At 35.5% G+C, this 22460-nt stretch overlaps 1 protein-coding gene across 7 annotated transcripts in view; it reads right to left on the reverse strand.

Annotated features, from left to right (window-relative positions):
- CCDC91 (coiled-coil domain containing 91) overlaps window positions 1-22460 on the reverse strand; it is a 409792-nt gene that overhangs the window by 255769 nt on the left and 131563 nt on the right. For 2 of the 7 annotated variants that reach the window (XM_042247343.2, XM_015094881.4), the window contains exons 4-6: window positions 5453-5613; window positions 4029-4232; window positions 1244-1348 (exon numbers count right to left, since the gene is read on the reverse strand). In XM_042247343.2, the coding sequence (XP_042103277.1) occupies window positions 1244-1348; window positions 4029-4232; window positions 5453-5613 (470 nt within the window). Of the gene's footprint in view, window positions 1-1243; window positions 1349-4028; window positions 4233-5452; window positions 5614-6479; window positions 6569-22460 lie in introns of all 7 variants that reach the window. The other 5 variants (XM_042247346.1, XM_042247345.1, XM_042247344.2 and 2 more) reach the window with 5 other exon arrangements.

Below are 22460 nucleotides of genomic sequence, written 5' to 3' on the forward strand. Positions count from 1 at the left end.
GGGTGTTGGCAGTGAGTTGGAGAGAAGTCAGAAGATTTACACTGAAAGGAGAATGATAATTGAGGTTGGGTAATGAAGTGATTCACATTCTTAAAAACATTATTTCACCTGCTGAAACAAAGACTCATTAGGAGTGAAGAGCAAGGGTAGAAGCTAGAAGACCACTTAGAAGACTATTGAAATGATCTATGCAAATAAACAAGTAAATACACACTTTGTCAGATGTAAAAAGCGCTATGGAGAAAAATAAAGGAGAATATGGGAAGGCTGGTAGGGTATGTCAGCACTATCTAAAAGGTTTCCCTTGATAAGGTGAGACTGGCATGGAGACCAGGATGATATCAAAAAGTAAACCATGCAGAAAAGTGAGGGATGTGTATTCTAGACCGCAGGATAAAGTAAGACAATTGAGGAGGAAGAGTCAGGGAAAAGAAGGGAGAAGGGATGGAAGAAAATGAAGGGCCTTGCAAACCATTTTAAGGACTTACTTGACTTTTAGTTTGAGTGAGATGAGAAGCCACCGAAGGTTTCAGAGCGAGAAATGACATGAGCAGCTTTAACTATTAAACAGATCACACTGGCTGCCATGTAGAGAATGATCTGTAAGTGGGCAACGACAGAAGCAGAAAGATAAGTTAGAATAGAAGATACTTCAGCATTCCAAGGAAGAAATAAGAGTGGCTTAGAATAGGTTGGCAGCAGTGACCATAATGAAAAACAGTCAAAACCTGGATATTGTGAAGGTAGAGCCAATAGCTAAAGGAACAGACTTGGAGTAAGTACAAAAGGTGTAAATCTGGGTTTCAGCTTTAGCAACTGGAAAGACAGAATTGCTATTTACTGAGACGGATAAGACTGCAGAAGAAACAAATTTGTTAAGGAAATGTGAGGAGAAAAAGAGACTGATTACATTTATGAAAAAGGTTAAATATATCAGTTCTTTTCAAATGTAATCACAATATGAAAAACTGCAATGTGCAATTTCCAAATTGTGAAAATCATGAGAAACAGAATATTTTAAGCCAGACTGAAACTCAAGCAACTAACCTTCACATCTCCTCAGAGATATCTACTTTTCAAAATGGCATTTATCATTGATTACATCAATATTAGTCAGTATTTTACATATTTAAGCAAGTATCTGATCCCTCACTCATAGAGCATTTATTGAGCACTTTCTGAAATTATATGTAACATACTTCATCAAAAGGCTTACATATTAAATTTTTAATTTGCTGTTTACCTGAAGTTCTTTGTATCTATCTTGAAAAGAAATGGCCTCTTGCTCTTTTTCTTTAAGGAAATCTTTTTCTAAGATACGATGTTTCTCCATCAATGATTCCACATCCTAAAAGAAAAAACCAAGCATAAATTGTATAATATTTATGGCAAAACATAGACTCTGATTTTTCAATGACACATAGAAAATATTTGGAAAGGAAGGAACCCACAGGAAGCATGGTCTTTAAATTTCAACAATATAAAATGTACGCTTAACTCGCCTTTCCAGACCAATAGCAAACACTAACATTAACACTAACCTTGATAATACTAAAAGCATTCATGCTTATTAAATAAATATATAAAAGCATTTTAGCTAACTATAAACAACATGCTACTTCAACACATGTAGAGGAGGCAGGGATCAAGACCATCCCCAAGGAAAAGAAAAGCAAAAAGGTTGTCTGAGGAGGCCTTACAAATAGCTGAGAAAAGAAGTGAAGCTAAAGGCAAAGGTGAAAAGGAAAGATATATCTATTTGAATGCAGAGTTACAAAGAGTATCAAGAAGAAATAAGAAAGCATTCTTCCGTAATGGATGCACAGAAACAGAGGAAAACAATAGAATGGGAAGGACTAGAGATCTCTTCAAGAAAATTAGAGATACCAAAGGAATATTTCATGCAAAGACGGGTACAATAAAGGACAGAAATGATATGGACCTAACAGAAGAAGATATTAAGAAGAGGTGGCAAGAATACACAGAACTGTACAAAAAAGATCTTCACGACCCAGATAATGATGATGGTGTGATTACTCATCTAGAGCCAGACATTCTGTAATGTGAAGTCAAGTGGGCCTTAGGAAGCATCACTACAGGCAAAGCTAGCAGAGGTGACAGAATTCCAAATCCTAAAAGATGATGCTGTGAAAGTGCTCCACTCAATATGCCAGCAAATTTGGAAACTCAGCAGTGTCCACAGGACTGGAAAAAGTCAGTATTCATTCCAATCCCAAAGAAAAGCAATGTCAAATGCTCAAACTATCGCACAATTGCACTCATGTCACACGCTAGTAAAGTAATGCTCAAAATTCTCCAAGCCAGGCTTCCACAGTACATGAACCATGAACTTCTAGATGTTCAAGCTAGATTTAGAAAAGACAGAGGAATGAGAGATCATCATCAAAAAAAGCGCGAGTTCCAGAAAAACATCTACTTCTGCTTTTTTGACTATGCCAAAGCTATGACTGTGTGAAAGTGAAAGTGAAGTCGCTCAGTCGTGTCCAACTCTTTGCAGACCACAACAGACTCTAGAAACTTCTTAAAAAGGTGGGGATACCAGACCACCTGACCTGCCTCTTGAGAAACCTGTATGCAGGTCAGGAACCAACAGGAAGAACTGGACATGAAACAGCAGACTGGTTCCAAATCAGGAAAGGAGTACGTCAAGGCTGTATATTGCCACCGTGCTTATTTAACTTATACGCAGAGTACATCATGCAAAACATTGGGCTGGATGAAGCACAAGCTGGAACCAAGACTGCCAGGAGAAATATCAATCACCTCACATATGCAGATGACACCACCGTTATGGCAGAAAGTGAAGAGGAACTAAAAAGCCTCTTGATGAAAGTGAAAGAGGAGAGTGAAAAAGTTGGCTTAAAACTCAACATTCAGAAAACTAAGATCATGGCATCTGGTCCCATCACTTCATGGCAAATAGATGGGGAAACCTTGGAAATAGTGACAGACTTTATTTTGGGGGCTCCAAGACTACCAATGATGGTGACTGCAGCCATAAAATTAAAAGAAACTTGCTCCTTGGAAGAAAAGTTACACCCAACCAAGAGAGCATATTAAAAAGAAGACACATTGCTTTGCCAACAAATGTCAGTCTATTTAAAGCTATGATTTTTCCAGTAGTCATGTACGGATGTGAGAGTTGGATCATTAAGAAAGCTGAGTGGTGAAGAATTGATTCTTTTGAACTGTGGTGTTAAAGAAGACTCTTAAGAGTCCGTTGGACTACAAGGAGATCCAACCAGTCAATCCTAAAGGAAATCAGTCCTGAATATTCATTGGAATGACTGATGCTGAAGCTGAAACTGCAATACTTTGGCCACCTGATGTGAAGAACTGACTCATTGGAAAAGACTCTGATGCTGGGAAAGATTGAAGGCAGGAGGAAAAGGGGACAACAGAGGATGAGATGGTTGGATGGCATCACTGACTGAATGGACTTGAGTTTAAGTAAACTCTGGGAGTTGGCAATGGACAGGGAGGCCTGGCGTGCTGTAGTCCATGAGGTTGCAGAGTCGGACATGACTGATCCTCTGAACTGAAATGACCTCAACACATACTTCCCATAAACTTGCTCAAGTCTTTTTATAGAGACCTTTGTAGAAAACAGAAATAAGAACACACACAAATAATTTACTGGAACAGCTGTATTTCTAAGTATTCTGTCAAATATCGCGTGATGCGTGACTTCTCTAATGACAAATGAATAGTACAAATCTTCTAATCTACATAAAATTGCAACACTATGTGCTTTCAAAATAAATCCAAAGGAAAGCATTCATTAGGAAAACAAAAAATCTAGTGAAAGCCATTCATATCTTTAAAAGTACATATTTATGGCTAGAAATTTCTTATCAAAGGCTTTTGTAAGTGATAGACTCATCTAACCAACTTAAGCATATCACAAAGAGCATAACGGCTTTTCCACTGATGAATTTTCAGAGTTTGGGATTATATTTCCAGAATATGCAATTCAAACATTTTTTTTTAGGCAAATGTAAATATACCTTTTTAATTCTCTGTTTTTCTTCTTCAGAAACTTTGAGTTTCATCTCCAGAGTTGAAATTTTCTGCTGAAGCTGTATGTTTGATACATTGGCTCCAGGATCCTCGGAATCATCCGCAAGAGCAATTGTTCCATTACTTTTCTCATCAGTTAAACCCAGTGGAAAAAGTGAGATATCCAGATGAGTGTGTGTTGATTGCTGATTCTAAACCACATTTAAAGAAAAACACACACACACACACACAAGAGAGGAAAGTTTACACTATACCAAGAAAGAAATCACCCAAAGGGCACTAGAAACCACATTGGAAATTAAGTTGTAGCAAAGGTTCTGAAATTATTTCACCCTTTAAGTAAATCAACAGAAGACCTCAAATTGTTACAACAATCTGACCTAAGAAAGAAAATTTTCTCTAAACTTAGAGTTTAAGGGTTTTATTATTTTCCAAATAAAGCACTAAAAAACTTAAAACTTTTTTCTTATCCTGAGGGTGTATAATAAGTACAGAAAATTCTGACACTCGCAAGTTCTTGAATTTACACACACATTCAGAATTTGCTTGTCTATTACATTATAAATCACTTTCTAATAAAGATAACAGGTGACTCAAGATTGTATATAGCACTTTGGAAATCTGGTCTAAATCCAGCATCTAGAACAAGGCCTGGATCAATAAACAGTTGAAGGAATAACCATTATGACTGCTATATTTTTGTTTTTATTCTAAAACTGAAATGAATACTCTAATACTTGAAAACATATTTTAAGTTCCCCTGAAAGAGAAATATATTTTTTAATATTTATTAAATTATGTATGTATGTATTTTATTGTATTTTTGGCTGCATTTTTGGTCTTCATTACTACATGTGGGCTTTCTCTAGTTGTAATGAATGGGGGCTACTTTCCCTTGTGATGTGCAAGCTTCTCATTGCAGTAGCTGCTCTTGTTGCAGAGCATGGCTCTAGAGATGCAGGCTTCAGAAGCTGTGGCTCCTGATCTCCAGAGCGCTTAGTAGTTGTGGTGCATGGGCTTAGTTGCTCCGAGGCATGTGGACTCTTTCCAAACTAGGGATCAAACCAGTATGCCCTGTATCAGCAGGCAGATTCTTAACCACTGGACAACAAGGGAAGCCCCAAGAAAAAGGTTTTTGTAATTATTTTCCTTTTTGAAATTCACGATTTCCAATGTAAAAGTAAGTCTATTTTAATAAATAGGATATTCAAATCATATTTTAGTAAATAAAGCTATTTGGACACCTTAAAATTATGTCACAAAACAAACATTGTTCAGTTTTTTGAATTCAAGATATTAACCTCAAAGAATATCTACAGAAAAAAAAAAGGGAAATCAGGAAAACTTCAATTAAATCAGTATGCAGTTTTTTAAGTAGGAAAACTTCCTATAAAAATTTGCTTGTCTTTACCTGTGCTTTAGGAATAGTCTGACTGCCAATGCTATTATCTGCATGTGTATTCTCTGGTGATGCAATGATGGGCTCAGAAGAGAGGCAGCCAACTGAAGGGGAAGTATGATCATGGTCCAATACAATCTCAGGAGAAGCTGGAGAAAGATGGACTCCAGATACTGAAGGAAAACAAACAAACCAAAAAAAAGTATTAGTAAAGAGAAAAAATAAAGAGCAATTAAGGGGAAGAAAAAGAGTAGAGGGAAGGAAAGGAAACAGGACAAGGAAAGTAAAAGCAAAGGATAGAAAATGAAGATTCTATGATTACTTTTCAGGGATTGTTATCTAAGATCTAAAACTAGTGTTTCTAAATTTAACATGACACTTCCATGTGAGACCCAGGCAAACAAAACAATTTAATAGAATCTTAATGTTTACATACTAATACATAAGGGGTCCATTTGCAACTCAGAAATTATTTAACTTTATTATTTACCTATTCAGTTATGAAAAGCACTAGAATGCCTACCAAGTGCCAGACACAGGCACTAGGCACCGAGAAGACAACAATGAGCAGGACATGCATCCACATATTCTGTGAGTTTATGACCCAAGAGGCAAATCAGATGAATTAGTTACTACCAGAGCTAAGGGGAAAACCAATGACATTACAATAGTTAATCTACTGTCTCTGTGTTAATTTCTTCTTTTAGAACAACATAAGATTTTTTTTTCATATTAAGGTCAATTTTAGTTTGTTTCCACAGACAAATAATGGTGAAAAGCAACTCTGTACTTAGTTTCACAATAAAACATTATTAGATTGTAATTAGAGTTCAAACACAGAGGTCACAAAAGGAAAGCCAATTCCAAACATGAAATGAGACAAAAATATTGATGACAGCAAAATAAACAGATTATTTTCAAATGTCCCTTCTAAAAACTCAAATACATTTGTATGTGTGTTTTAATGTTTAAGAAGAGAAACTAAATCACTTTTAAGAGTAATTCATTTATCCGTTTTGACTGTCTAAATTATAAAGACCTTTATTCCACATTGGCATCAGTAGCAACGTCAGCGAAGCTCTAGCATAAATTCTGGAAGGCAGCTCACAATGGCAATTGCATTTTTCCCTGAAGAAAGACATTTATAAGGTCATTAGGTATTAACAAACTAAAGACTGTATCAATTTTTTATTGGTACCATACAGGACACTACTTAATTATCTTATATATGCTTTTACTGTATATCTATATTGTATTTTTCAAATACTGTGTGCCATACTGGGCAAGGTATCCTTGTTTCTCCAACAAGCATTTCACTATTTTAACTAAAACACACACACAAAAAAACCCTGTAATTGTAATTCACATTTCTACTTGATATACCTTTTTCAGAAATTATTTTTTCTATCCTTCATTATTCTATATGCTAACAGATTTCCCTAAAATGTCAAAATATTCTAACTTCTAATTTTAAATTAAAATTATACTAAAAATATTACTAACTTTTTAAAGGAATGACAATAGGTACTGAAGTATAGGAAAAAGGAATACAGCCTTATGATTAAGAGCATAAACTTTGAAATTATATTGCCAAAATAAGTACAAAACAATTGGCAAATTTACTTAACTTCCTTCAGTTTCCTCATTTGTAAAACTGACATAGAGGTGATGATGAGGTTTTAATTGACTAAAATATGTAAAGCTTTTAGCATTGTGCTGAAATTACCTTCATCATTACTTCAAAGATTGTTAAAATTTGTTGGACAAGTATGTTTACTTCCAGGTATAAAAGGTACAAAGTGTATGGACAGGTTTCCCCAGTGGCTCAGCAGCATAATATCCGAGGAACCCGAGGCTCCTGCACCTCCTGGACTGGCAGGCAGATTCTTTACCATTATACCTCTATGGTGTCCGGAGACTGTCTGCAATCGAGAGACTTGGGTTTGATCTCTACATAGGGAAGATCCCCCAGAGAAGGAAATGGCAACTAACTCCAGTATAACTTGCCTGGAAAATCCCATGGACAGAGGAGGCTTGCAGACTACAGTTCACGGGGTTGCAAAAGTCAGACACAACTTAGCAACTAAACCACCATACCACCATGCATGTTATTCATATTTATATCGATAATGTAAGACAAAATGTCACGTTGTCATGAGTTAAATTCTCACTCTGTAACATTATATGTTCAAGTACGCCATGTTAAGAAGAGAAAGTGGGAAAGAGGGTAGAATAAAGGAAGTAAGAGAAAGGAATGAGATAAATAAAGGAAAGGAAAAGGGAGTTTGAACGAGTAAAGTACGGAGGGCGAGGAAGCACCCTCACATTCACACTCCAATATTTACCACCACCCTCTCACACTTGCCCTTCACAACCAAATTTCCTTTTTCTTTCAAATCCTCGTCACTCCACTAGACTCATAATTTATGATATTAATTTTCCTTTCAGCTATTATTAAGTTAAATGAACATTTTTTATTTTATCCTTCTTTTACTCCAGACCACATCACACACTAATGACTTTCCCTTTTCCTTGAAAGTCTTCCTTTGGCACCTATAAGCCACTATAGCCTAAATTCCTAGAGGAAGGCATGGCAACCCACTCCAGTATTCTTGTCTGGAGGATCCCATGGACAGAGAAGCCTGTCAGGCTACAGAGTTGGACTTGACTGAAGTGACTCAGCACACACATGCACACACATCCTAAATTCCTTCTAGTATTTTGATTTTTTTTCTTGTTTTTCAGACTCTTTTCCACTCAATCTTCATTTCACTGTTTTTTACACCCTCTAATCTTCTCAGTATTCACAACATTCTTACCAGGTTCAGAAGTTCTTATTTAAATTATCATCTATAAGTTAATGACAAATGATTCACATGTCCAACACAAACCATTCTACAGACTTCCTGATCCAGAGGCTCACCTAACCACCAGACAGTTGCATTGGGTTGTCTGGTACATGCATCACACTTACCCTTTATCTTACATAATCCTGCTTTATTTCATGTTAATAGTTTCCCAAAGAAATATTTGCCCAACACAGAAATGATACCAGTAGGTGCCAATTTCACTCCAGTCACACTGTGCTACTTACTGTTCCCTGATTAAGCCACACTGTTCAGTACCTCTGTGACCTCACAATATTATTGCTTAAGTAAAAGCCACAGCTGTGGAATCAAAATGGGTTCAAATCTGAACCATAACAACTTATTGTTATGCAGCCTTGGGAAAATTACACAAACCTGTATAAGTCACAGTTTCCTCTTCTAAATGTTAAAATAATACCAACAAGCTTTTCCAGGAATCTTTTCACCTACTTCATTATCCATCCAGTCACAGTACAATTTTAATTTTCCTATGTAAAGACATTACACATTTCTAAGAAATAAAGAAAACATTACATATCTATGGTATACATTTAAAGCAGTGTTTACAAAAAACATGTAGAGCCTTGAATACTTCAATTAATTTTAAAATGAATTAAATATCTATATCAAAACTAAAATAGAAACAACACAGAAAACTTTAAAAGCATGTAAAAAAATAGACAATGCAGATGTCAAAGGTTAAAAAAGCAGATCAAATTAAACAAAATCCTGACATTCTAAAAAAATTAAGAGAATAGTAATTAACTTATTAATTTATAAAAGGAGAAAAGTACAAATATAAAAATTAAGTAACAAAGGTAACATAATAATTAAAACGGAAGAGTTTTTTTTTTTTTTTATTAATCCTAAAATCCTCTAAGACTTCTAGGTAAATAAACTTGAAAAATCTTGATATAATGGGAAAGTCTCCATAGAAATATAGTCTATAAAACATGACTGGATTAAATAATTTAAAAACCTATATTTCCTTGGGGAAAAAATAAAATTATAAGCCAACTACTTTATAGATAAGGACTTCCCTGCTGGCTCAGACTAGTAAAACTCCACCTACAATGTAGGAGACCTGGGTTCGATCCCTGGGTTGGGAAGATCCCCTGAAGGACGCCATATCAACATACTCCAGTATTCTAGCCTAGAGAAATCATCCCATGGATGGAGAAGCCTGGTGGGCTACAGTCAGTGGGATCGAAAAGAGCTGCACATGACTGAGTGACTAAGCACACTCTATAAAGAATTTCAAGAGAATTTCTAACAAAAATTCAAAACTAGAATTATCCCAATACTCTAAAATTCTTACAGAGCATTGAAAATGAAGGAAAACTTCACTACAGTTATATAATATTAACATAACATTGATAGCCAAGCCTGATAATAAAAATAATAATAACCAGAACAACAAAGATTTTGGAGTATTTACCTAAAAATAATTAGGTATAAGTTTTAAATAAAATAGTACTAAACATAATCTAATACCATACTGAGAAAATGATATGCAATGAATGAGTTTGATTTGTTCAGAAATGCAAGGTTAGAGAATTCATTAATATAACACTCTATATTAATAGACTTATGGAGAAAAACAGCAAAATTAACACTGGAAAAAAAAAGACAATGTACAAATAAAAATCAATGCATCATTTCTTATGGTAAAACATACAGACCTCAGTACTAAGGTAATCATGGTAATTAATGAAAAAAACCTATAGGTATTTCTTCCAAGATCAGGAATAAGACAAGGATGCCGACTATCTCAATACAACTTAATACTGCACGAAAGCAATGTAATTAGACAAGACAAACTGAATAGAAGCACAAAAATAAGAAAAGGAGGAAAACTACCTCAGATCAGTTCAGTTCAGTCACTCAGTCGAGTCCAACTCTTGGAGACCCAGTGAATTGCAGCACGCCAGGCCTCCCTGTCCATCACCAACTCCCAGAGTTCACACAGATTCGTATCCATCCAGTCAGTGATGCCACTCAGCCAGCTCATCCTGTCGTCCCCTTTTCCTCCTGTCCCGAATCCCTCCCAGCATCAGAGTCTTTTCCAATGAGCCAACTCTTCACATGAGGTGGCCAAAGTACTGGAGTTTCAGCTTTAGCAAAATTTCTTCCAAAGAAATCCCTGGGCTGATCTCCTTCAGATTGGACTGGTTGGATCTCCTTGCAGTCCAAGGGACTCTCAAGAGTCTTCTCCAAAACTACAGTTCAAAAGCATCAATTCTTCAGTGCTCAGCCTTCTTCACAGTCCAACTCTCGCATCGATACATGACCACAGGAAAATCCATAGCCTTGACTAGATGGACCTTAGTCGGCAAAGTAATGTCTTTGCTTTTCAATATGCTATCTAGGTTGGTCATAACTATTCTTCCAAGGAGTAAGCGTGTTTTAATATCATGGCTGCAGTCACTGTCTGCAGTGATTTTGGAGCCCCAAAAAATAAAGTCAACCACTGTTTCCACTGTTTCCCCATCTGTTTCCCATGAAGTGATAGAACCGGATATCATGATCTTAGTTTTCTGGATGTTGAGCTTTAAGCCAACTTTTTCACTCTCCACTTTCATCAAGAGGCTTTTTAGTTCCTCTTCACTTTCTGCCATAAGGGTGGTGTCATCTGCATATCTAAGTTTATTGATATTTCTCCCGGCAATCTTGATTCCACCTTGTGTTTCTTCCAGTCCAGTGTTTCTCATTATATATTCTGCATATAAGTTAAATAAGCAGAGTGACAATATACAACCTTGACATACTCCTTTTCCTATTTAAAACCAGTCACCTGTTGTTCCATGTCCAGTTCTAACTGTTGCTTCCTGACCTGCGTACAGATTTCTCAAGAGGCAGGTCAGGTGGTCTGTATTCCCATCTCTTGAAGAATTTAACACAGTTTATTGTGATCCACACAGTCAAAGGCTTTGGCATAGTCAATAAAGCAGAAATAGATGTTTTTCTGGAACTCTCTTGCATTTTCCATGATCCAGCAGATGTTGGCAATTTGATCTCTGGTTCCTCTGCCTTTTCTAAAACCAGCTTGAACATCTGGAAGTTCACGGTTCACATATTGCTGAAGCCTGGCTTGGAGAATTTTGAGCATTACTTTACTAGCATGTGAGATGAGTCCAACTGTGCGGTAGTTTGAGCATTCTTTGGCATTGCCTTTCTTTGGGATTGGAATGAAAACTGACCTTTTCCAGTCCTGTGGCCACTGCTGAGTTTTCCAAATTTGCTAGCATATTGAGTAGAGCACTTTCACAGCATCATCTTTCAGGAGTTGAAATAGCTCAATAGGAATTCCATCACCTCCACTAGCTTTGTTCGTAGCAATACTTTCTAAGGCCCACTTGACTTCATATTCCAGGATGGCTGGCTCTAGGTGAGTAATCACACCATAGTGATTATCTGGGTCTTGAAGATCTTTTTTGTACAGTTCTTCTGTGTATCCTTTCCACCTCTTCTTAATATCTTCTGCTTCTGTTAGGTCCATACCATTTCTGTCCTTTATCGAGCCCATCTTTGCATGAAATGTTCCCTTGGTATCTCTAATTTTCTTGAAGAGATCTCTAGTCTTTCCCATTCTGTTGTCTTCCTCTATTTCTTTGCACTGATCGCTGAAGAAGCCTTTCTTATCTCTTCCTGCTATTCTTTGCAACTCTGCATTCAGATGCTTATATCTTTCCTTTTCTCCTTTGCTTTTCACTTCTCTTCTTTTCACAGCTATTTGTAAGGCCTCCTCAGACAGCCATTTTGCTTTTTGGCATTTCTCTTCCATGGGGATGGTCTTGATCCGTATCTCCTGTACAATGTCACAAACCTCATTCCATAGTTCATCAGGCACTCTATCTATCAGATCTAGGCCCTTAAATCTATTGTCACCTCCACTATATAATCATAAGGGATTTGATTTAGGTCAAACCTGAATGGTCTAGTGGTTTTCCCTACTTTCTTCAATTTCAGTCTGAATTTGGTAATAAGGTGTTCATGATCTGAGCCACTCAGCTCCTGGTCTTGTTTTTGTTGACTCTATAGAGCTTCTCCATCTTTGGCTGCAAAGAATATAATCAATCTGATTTCGGTGTTGACCATCTGGTGATGTCCATGTATAGAGTCTTCTCTTGTGTTGTTGGAAGAGGGTGTTTGCTATGACCAGTGCATTTTCTTGGCAAAACTCTATTAGTCTTTTCCCTGCTTCATTCCACATTCTATGGCCAAATTTGCCTGTTACTCCAGGTGTTTCTTGACTTCCTACTTTTGCATTCCAGTCCCCTATAACGAAAAGGACATCTTTGGGGGGTGTTATTTCTAAAAGGTCTTGTCGGTCTTCATAGAACCATTCAAGTTGAGCTTGTTTAGCGTTACTGGTTGGGGCATAGACTTGGACTACTGTGATATTGAATGGTTTGCCTTGGAAACGAACAGAGATCATTCTGTCATTTTCAGATTCCATCCAAGTACTGCATTTTGGACTCTTCTGTTGACCATGATGCCTACTCCATTTCTTCTGAGGGATTCCTGCCCACAGTAGTAGATATAATGGTCATCTGAGTTAAATTCACCTATTCCAGTCCATTTTAGTTCACTGATTCCTAGAATGTCGACATCCACTCTTGGCATCTCTTGTTTGACCACTTCCAATTTGCCTTGATTCATGGACCTGACATTCCAGGTTCCTAGGCAATATTGCTCTTTGCAGCATCAGACCTTGCTTCTATCACCAGTCACATCCACAGCTGGGTATTGTTTTTGCTTTGGCTCCATCCCTTCATTCTTTCTGGAGTTATTTCTCCACTGATCTCCAGTAGCATATTGGGCACCTACTGACCTGGGGAGTTCCTCTTTCAGTATCCTATCATTTTGCCTTTTCATACTGTTCATGGGGTTCTCAAGGCAAGAATACTGAAGTGGTTTGCCATTCCCTTCTCCAGTGGACCACACTCTGTCAGACCTCTCCACCATGACCCGCCCATCTTGGGTTGTCCCGTGGGCATGGCTTAGTTTCATTGAGTTAGACAAGGCTGTGGTCCTAGTGTGATTATATTGACTAGTTTTCCGTGAGTATGGTTTCAGTGTGTCTGCCCTCTGATGCCCTCTTGCAACACTTACCATCTTACTTGGGTTTCTCTTACCTTTGGCGTGGAGTAAAACTACCTCATGCTTCTACTAACTCAAACAATAAACACATTCAGTAAAGTAATAAGATTAACTTAATGAAGAGAAGCCAATAGTATTCATATGTAAAAACAATATCTATCTAGAGGATATGGTGGTAGTGAAAATATTATTTTCCATGCCAACAAAGAAGAGAAAATACTTAGGTATACATTTATCAAAAAATATGAGGGAAACTTTAAAGCATTTCTCAAAGACTCAGTGCTAGATCTGAACAGCAATAGAGATTCTTCTGATTAGATAGGGCAACTAATCATCATAAAGATGTCAGTCTTCTCTTAGTTAATGTATAGACAAATATAATTCCAGTAAAAGTAAATTTTTTTTATAATGGAGCTAGACAGATTGACTTTAAATATTACATGGAAAAAGTAAAAACACAAAAGGTAAAAAAGAAAAAAGTATTAGGAGGATACTTGCCCCTTATTAAAATAAACTAAATTGCCATAAAACCTACTACTGACCTTGTTAAGATATTCCATAATAATTATGTTAAAATAAAGAATAAATCCTTTATAATTAAGACAGTGTATTTATACAAAATACAAAACATGGTCTATAGGAGAAGGGAATGGCAAACCACTCCAGTAGTTTTGCCTTGAGAACACCATGAACAGAATCAAAAATATACCAGAGAGTCCAGAAATAGAGTCATGTACGTGAAATATAAATATATGACCAAATGGCATTTCAAATTACTGGGGCAAAGATGGGCTTACTAATAAACAACGCCTGAAGAACTGATTAGCCATTCGGAAAACACTGAAATTAGACTCATATCTCCCATTATAAACAAACCAAAAAACAAATAAAAGCAACATATCGATTATGGTTCTAAATAAAAAGAAGATCAGGTAAGTACTAAAAGAACATATAAGAGCATGTAAGAAATGGCTAACTATGACTCGATTCCAAACACAACAAAAGAAAAGATTGACAAATGACTATAGAATACACAGAAATATTCTATCAAAAATCAACTTAAATAAAATTTAAAGATAACTTCCAGAATACAAACAGTCCTTAAATACATGAAAAGATACAGATGCATGCATCTACTCATTTGTCATAAAGGAAACATAGAAAGGATAAAATAAAAATAAAGAGACTGGTAGGTAGAAGAGAGGTGGAATGAAGTGGAAAGACACAGAATTGAATAGTGGGAAGTACCTCTTCTCTAAATGTAATTTCATAATATGTTTCTGAGTTTTGGAACCATATTAATGTTTCACATAATCAATAAAATAAAACTAGAATCAACATGCAGAGGAATAGGGAAACTGAATCTTAAAATGGAATACAAAGAACAACAATCAAACCATATTTCAAATAAATAATATAATAGCTTTACTAAGGAAAGGGATTGGAGGGTAGAAGGTGAGAATCAAATGCTACTTTAGAACACAGTACTTTGCCTATATTGCCTCAGTAAAAGAACAACAAACAAACAAACAAAAAATACTAAATACATTATCAGGAGAAAAAGGGAAAAGGGAAGAAAAAAGAAAAGAATGAAGAGGAGGGAAAAGAATAAAGATAAAGTAAACATGACAAAATGTTAATATTTGAAGAAAGTGAATGAAGGGTACAGAGGAATTCTTTGTCTATTTCTTGCAGCTTTTTCTGTAATTAAAAGTAAAAAGTCAAGAGGAATGAGCAAAAAGGAAAAATGTATGATAGGAAAGAAATTACTCGTGAAGGGGAAAATAGCTTGTCTCCGACAAAAGTCTCCCCTCTGCAAAACTGGTGAATACAGACTTGGTATCACTGAAAACATGTATAAGAATACTCCTTGCAATACTGACACTTGCATATCTGCTGACACTCAAATGATTAAATGAGCTGTGGGATAATCATAAATTAGAATATTTTATATCAGTGAAAATAAATATAAGTGTATACAACAACATGGGTAAGGCTTGAAACATAACTGGATTAAAAAAAAAAAAAACTGCAGGAAAATTTGCACAGCATCAATCCATTTAAAGAATCTGCCTACAGGGCAGGAGATCCAGGTTAGATCCCTGGGTCGGGAAGATCCCCTGGTGAAGGAAACGGCAAACCACTCCAGTATTCTTGCCTGGAAATCCCATGGACAGAGAAGCCTGGTCGGCTACAGTACATGGGATTCCAAGAGTCGGACACACTTTAGCAACTAAACCACCACCAACAACAACCCATTTCTATAAGGCACACAAACAAGTAAAACTATACATATATATATATATATATATATATATATATATATATATGCAGATATATAGATATACACACACACACATATATAAATGTCATATATATGTAATATACAGAAAAAACTTTTTTTTTAATAAAATCAAGTAAATTATAACAAAAATTTAAGCCAGAGGTTCCCTCTGGGGAAAAGTACAGGGACAGAACAGGGTTGTTACAGTTAGTCATGTTCTAATTCTTAAGTTAAATAGTTAGATTCACAAGGCAAAATTTTAAATATAACAGAAAAAAATTACATATGCTTAAAAATATATTTTTGAAGATCTCTTGTTTCATTGTCCTTCCTTGTTGCAGTACTCAAAATGCATGAGCTGTACCCTCTCACTGACCAAAATTTGCTCTGGGTAAGTAAGAGAAGAAATAACTCTAATCCAAATTAAAGACTAATAGTGACCAATTAGGCTCCCTCAATGGCTCAGCGGTAAAAAATCTGCCCACAATGCAGGAGATGCAGATTTTGATCCCTGGGTCTGGAAGAACCCCTAGAGAAGGAAATGTCTACCTTTTCCTGAAAAATCCCATAGACAGAGGAGTCTGGTGAGCTACAGTCCATGGGGTCACATAGATTCAAACTGAGCAACTGAGCACAGCACACGGTGTACTCAAAGAAATGATGCTTTACTGAAAAGATATCAAGAATCAGTAAAAGACCAATAAATATTAGATCTGGAGGTGAAAATCCTTCTAGCATCCTACTAATCACATCAAAACTTATTGCAGACATCAGTAAAGTTGAACCTAAAATGCCTAGAATTTACATGTGCATTCAACTTATGAAAGATTAAGAAAATTTTCAGGAATATTTTTAATTTGATAATATAAATGTTCACTGAACATAATTCACATCCTAGTTTAAAAATTAAATGAGAAAACAAATGAGTAGTGCTGCAAAAGAAAAGAGACTATAACGACGTTACCCTTTAACCAGAAACTATATTTTTCAGTTAGGCCTCCTATGCTACAAGTCATATATTCTCACTGAATTTTAGGTGACTATGCAAAAACAGCAATTCATCCTAAAAAAAAAAATCTACATTTATAAATACTGTACACATAAACATATTCTAAATGTAATGCAATAATATAGATGATATACATATTTATACATGTTTGTTCAATGACAATTTTTAAACATAACAATGAAAAACTATGAATATTAATATGTGAAATATAATTATCTTCTCATCTAACTGAGAAGTTACAATTTTTAATGTTTCAAATTGCTGTAGTCTTCTTTGGTCTATTGAAAGTTGACTGCTGTACGTCTATGCCCAGAATCTTTAAATTCACATCAAGTGTACCCAACAGCAACAATTTCCATAAAAATTCAGCCAACACTTTTCAAGAAGTAGAAATCTACAAAATTTTCTTCAGGTATTTTGTCTGTTTGCTTGCTTTTAAGTCTTAAGCAAGACTCAGTTCAGTCCACTTCAGTTCAGTCGCTCAGCCATGCCTGACTCTTTGAGACTTCATGGACTGCAGCACGCCAGGCTTCCCTGTCCATCACCAACTCCCGGAGCTTACTCAAACTCATGTCCATCGAGTTGGTGATGCCATCCAACCATCTCATCCTCTGCCATCCCCTGCTCCTCCCACCTTCAATCTTTCCTAGCATCAGGGTCTTTTCCAATGAGTCAGTTCTTCCCATCAGGTGGCCAAAGTAAGCAACACTACAGACACAAATTGCTTCATTTCAAATGAGAACTTCTTGTTTTTCTAAGAATTAAAGGATACAAGGTCATCATATATTCCTTTAAAGCAATAAAGTTAATTAAAAGTGCAATGAATGACAGTTCCTCATCTTTAACTTTGTAATGGTAATTAGCATAGTCAATGAACATATCATTTTTCATTGACAGACCTCTTCTAAAACACAAAACTAAAGCACAATAAGTCACAACACCACACAGGCAAAAAAGCACTAAGTTTCCAAATAGTATGCATTTTTTTCCAGTAATTCTGCCTGTGGTCAACTATATTTTGTTTACACAAGCATAATAACTCTTGCAAAGTCAAAACAAGAAATAGGTGGAATTATCTAAGCACTTTTAACCATACACAAAGAAATCTGTTTATATCTGTTAATAGTTAATTCAAGAGTAGAATACTAATATAATGATAATAATTTTTACAACTTTTAACATAGAAACAATTTTTGATCTTTAATTTCCAATTAAAGATGCCCCTACCCAGTCAAGGGCCCATTTTTCAACATTCTTTCATCTATATGGAAAACAAAGGATATGTAATAAGTGAGGAAATATGGGAAATATTGAGGTTAGGAGGAGAAGAAGGCGACAGAAGAGGAGACAGTTGGATGGCATCACCGACTCAATGAACATGAACTTGAGCAAACTCTAGAGGATAGTAAACGACAGGGAAGCCTGGCATGCTGCAGTTGATGGAGTTACTAAGCACTGGAGACAACTTAGCAACAGAACAACAACAACAGATGTAAGAATTGAAGAAAATCTAAACAGCATATCTAAATATAAAGATGGTAGTAAGTACAAATAAGTAGATAAACTTTTTTTTCTTTAATAATATATATATTTTTTAATTTTTAGTTTTACTTTATTTTACTTTAACTGACCAAAAAAACAGGGTAAAATTTGCCAGTTAGAAAAGTATTTTCTCTCTATAAGAAAGGCTCCCTATAGGAAATACCTCTTGATTAAAAATCTAATGGGTAAACATAATTTAATGGATTCAAGATGTATCTAAGATATCTGTTAGAGATTTAAAGAGAAATATCAGTTCAGTTCAGTCACTCAGCCGTGTCTGACTCTTTGTGATCCCATGGACTATAGCCCACCAGGCTTTCCTATCCATCACTAACTCCGAGAACTTGCTCAAACTCATGTCCATCCAGTCAGTGATGTAATCCAACCATCTTATCCTCTGGTGCCCCCTTCTCCTCCTGCCTTCAATCTTTTCCAGCATCAGGGTTTTTTCCAATAAGTCAGTTCTTTGCATCAGGTGGCTAAAGTATAGGAATTTCAGCTTTAACATCAGTCCTTCCAATGAATATGCAGGACTGATTTCCTTTAAGATGGACTGGTTGGATCTCCTTGCAGTCCAAGGGACTCTCAAGAGTCCTCTCCAATACCACAGTTCAAAAGCATCAATTCTTTGGTGCTCAGCTTTCTCTTTCATCCAACTCTCACATCCATACATGACTACAGAAAAACCATAGCTTTGACTAGACAAGACCTTTGTTGGCAAAGTACTGTCTCTACTTTTTAATATGCTGTCTAGGTTGGTCATAAGTTTTCTTCCAAAGAGTAAGCATCTTTTAATTTCATGGCTGCAGTCACCATCTGCAGTGATTTTGGAGCCCAAGAAAAGAGAAATATATAATACCTTTAAAAAGCCTGAGGTTGAATCATAAGAAAAAGACATGTTACTTTCTTAATAAAAGGGGTAGCACATACATGATTAAATTTACATCATTTTAGTTATTTTCTATTACCCTTTAAAGTGTTCTATAAATAAATGCTCCATCTCTAGTTGATTAATTGAGGAATAATAGTGTTTCTCTAAGGGCTGTTTAGGCAAGAGTACTGGAGTGGGTGGCCATTGCCTTCTCAAGGAAACACTAACACATACCAAAAATTTCAGTGAGTACTTTTTAGAATTACACAGATGACTAAAGAAAGTACATTATAATTTCTAGAAGAGAAAGAGAGAGGTAAAGTCTCTATAATCCATTGCTAGCATGGTCAACAAAAATTCGTATCATATAAATATAACTTTTGAACAGGCAAATGAAGAACTGTGCTACTTATATCACCCGTGATTCTTTATTATCACAGCAGGAAGAAAACCCTACAGCAACTACAAAAGAAATAAAAACAGAAACTAACAAGATACAGAGGGCATTGTCTGAGTCTTATAAGTTGGAAGAATACGCAAGAAATATTTCAAAATCACACATCTTTAGACCAAGTTACATACCAAAATCTGAGATTTCTTTTCGTTTTATCTCTTGCTCATAGGCAAACATATTCAAATTCTAAGCAACTTCCCAACAGAAAGAAAAAAACTGCTATTGCAACTTAAAGTAATATATTAAGGTGTTATGCTAAGATAGTTTTTCACTCCTCAGTCTATGGAAACTGGCTACTTAAGACTTTATTTTAGATACCAAACGTAAAGGGAACAAAAGCAAAATGACCAAGAAAACTAAAATACAACAAACTAAAAACTATTAAATAGGAGAAAACATTTCCAAGCCATATATCTCAAAAGGGGTTATATTCAAAATATATAAAGAACTCAATAGCAAAAAAAATTTTGATTAAAAAATAAATATAAGTTCTCAATAGATATTTTTCCAAAGAAGAGATATAGATGGCCAATAAGTACATGAAAAGGTGTTTAGCATCGTTAATCATCAAGGAAATGCAAACCAAAACCACAAATGAGATACCTTTGATGAGCTATTATCAAAAATGGAAGAAATAACAAGTGTTGGTAAGGAAATGGAGAAAAGCAGCCCCTTGTGAACTATCGGTGGAATGTAAATTGATGAAGATGCTATGGAATACCATATGGAAGCTTCTCAAAAAATTAAGAATAGAATTATTGTATGATGCAGCAATTCTACTTCTGGATTTTATCCAAAGAAAACAAAAATAATAACTCAAAAAGCCATGTGCACCCATGTTCAGTGCAGCATCATTTATAATATAGAAAATACAAAATCAACCTCAGTGTCCATCAATGGATCAATGGATAAAGAAAATGTAATACATACACACACACACAGGAATATTATTTGATCATAAAAAAGAAGAAAAGCTTGCCATTTGCAACAACATGCATAGATCTTGAGGGCATTATACTATGTGAAATATGTCACACAAAGACAGATACCTTATGCTATCACTATATGAGGAATCTAAAAACAAACAACGGAACACATGGATAGAGACAGTAAACCAGTGGTTTACAAAAGCAGAGGGTAGAGGAAGACAAAATGGGTGACTGGGTATAAAGGTACAAATTTCAAGCTGTAAAATAAATATTCACAGGTATAATTTTATATATATATTAAGTATATACAAATAATATATATACGATGACCACAGTTAATAATATGTATGGTATATTTGAAAGTTGCTAAGACGTGAAGTTTTACAAACTCCTTACCACAAGAAAAAAAAAAAATCTATAGCTATGTATGAGCAAAAATGTTAGCTTGATTTTATTGTGATCTTTTTTGCAATATATATAAGCATTATATCATTATAAGCATAAAACTGATATACGTTACATGTCAATTATACCTAAATAAAAAAGAAATTTTAAATCTCATTACAATATGATAAGAAACTTAAGGGAAAAAAGTGGTGGTCTTTCAGGGACTCCTTTATCCATTCACTCATTGAAAACACAATTATAGAGTATCACTATATTCAAGACACTATGCAATGAAAGATACAACACAAATCCTTCAAATTAGAAATTTCACCCTAAGACAATCACATCAGTATTAAAATAATACACAAATAATAATTATAATAAAATATTATATTCACCTTAAGAATATCATACTAGTATTAAAATAATAAATATTAAACCTTAGTGGTTAAATATTTATAGTGAGTGAGACTTGCCATTGTTTGTAAAGTTGGTATCACTGTTGGAACATCTCAAATAATAAATGATTAAAATAAAATATTAATATACCAAGTTATGACAAACCTATACAGGGTATTAAAAAGCAGAGACACTACTTTGCTGACAAAGATCAGTATTGTCAAAGCTGTGGTTTTTCCCGTAGTTATATATGGATATGAGAGTTGGACCATAAAGAAGGCTGAGAGCCAAAGGAAATGCAAGAAACAGGAGTTGGATCCCTGGGTCAGGAAGATCCCCTGAAGCAGGAAATGACATCTCTTCAGTATCCTCGCCTGGGAAAATTCCATGGACAGAGGAGTTTGGTGGGCTACAGTCCCTCAGGCTGCAATGAGTCGGACATGACTGAGCAACTGACCACAGGCACACACGGTAGGTGTTTAATAAACTAATCTACTCTGGAGGATTGATTTAGACATTCCTTGGAAATAGTGTATATTAATATTTAAATATAGTAAAGAAAGATAATCATTCCAAGACAAAGGGTAAAATTTGACTCTCGTAGGGATACAAAATGAACACGTGAAAGATTTTATTCTGCTCATACAATGAGGGAACCAGGCAAATGTTACAACCAGTTCAAAGGAAAAGTTAAACTAGCACAAATTGATAGGGAGTAAAAGAATGCTAAAATGAACTGAAACCAAAGAGGAGAAGGAAGACAACCGAAATTCTACCCAACATGACAGAATTTACCTGTGTAACAGTTACCTATAACATATAAATAGCTGTAAAATATAAAATAGTCCAAAGACATGGAACAGGGCTAGAATCAGATAATCCTTAAATTTATGCTGAATGTAGATAATACATAGGTCCACTAAAAAGAAATCATGAAAGGGGAGAGAACTGTCATTGACTGAGTACATAGTTAATGCCAGGCATTGTGCAAAATATTCTGTTTGTTAGCTGATTGTGTCTGTGCTAGTCACTCAGTCATGCCCAACTCTTTCTGACCCCATAGACTATAGCCCACCAGACTCCTCTGTCCATGGAATTCTCCAGGCAAGAATACTGGAGTGGGTTGCCATTTCCTTCTCCAACGGATCTTGCCAACCCAGGGATCAAATCTGGGT

The sequence above is a fragment of the Ovis aries genome, chromosome 3 (assembly GCF_016772045.2).
Source record: "Ovis aries strain OAR_USU_Benz2616 breed Rambouillet chromosome 3, ARS-UI_Ramb_v3.0, whole genome shotgun sequence".
Classification (NCBI taxonomy): Eukaryota; Metazoa; Chordata; class Mammalia; order Artiodactyla; family Bovidae; genus Ovis; species Ovis aries.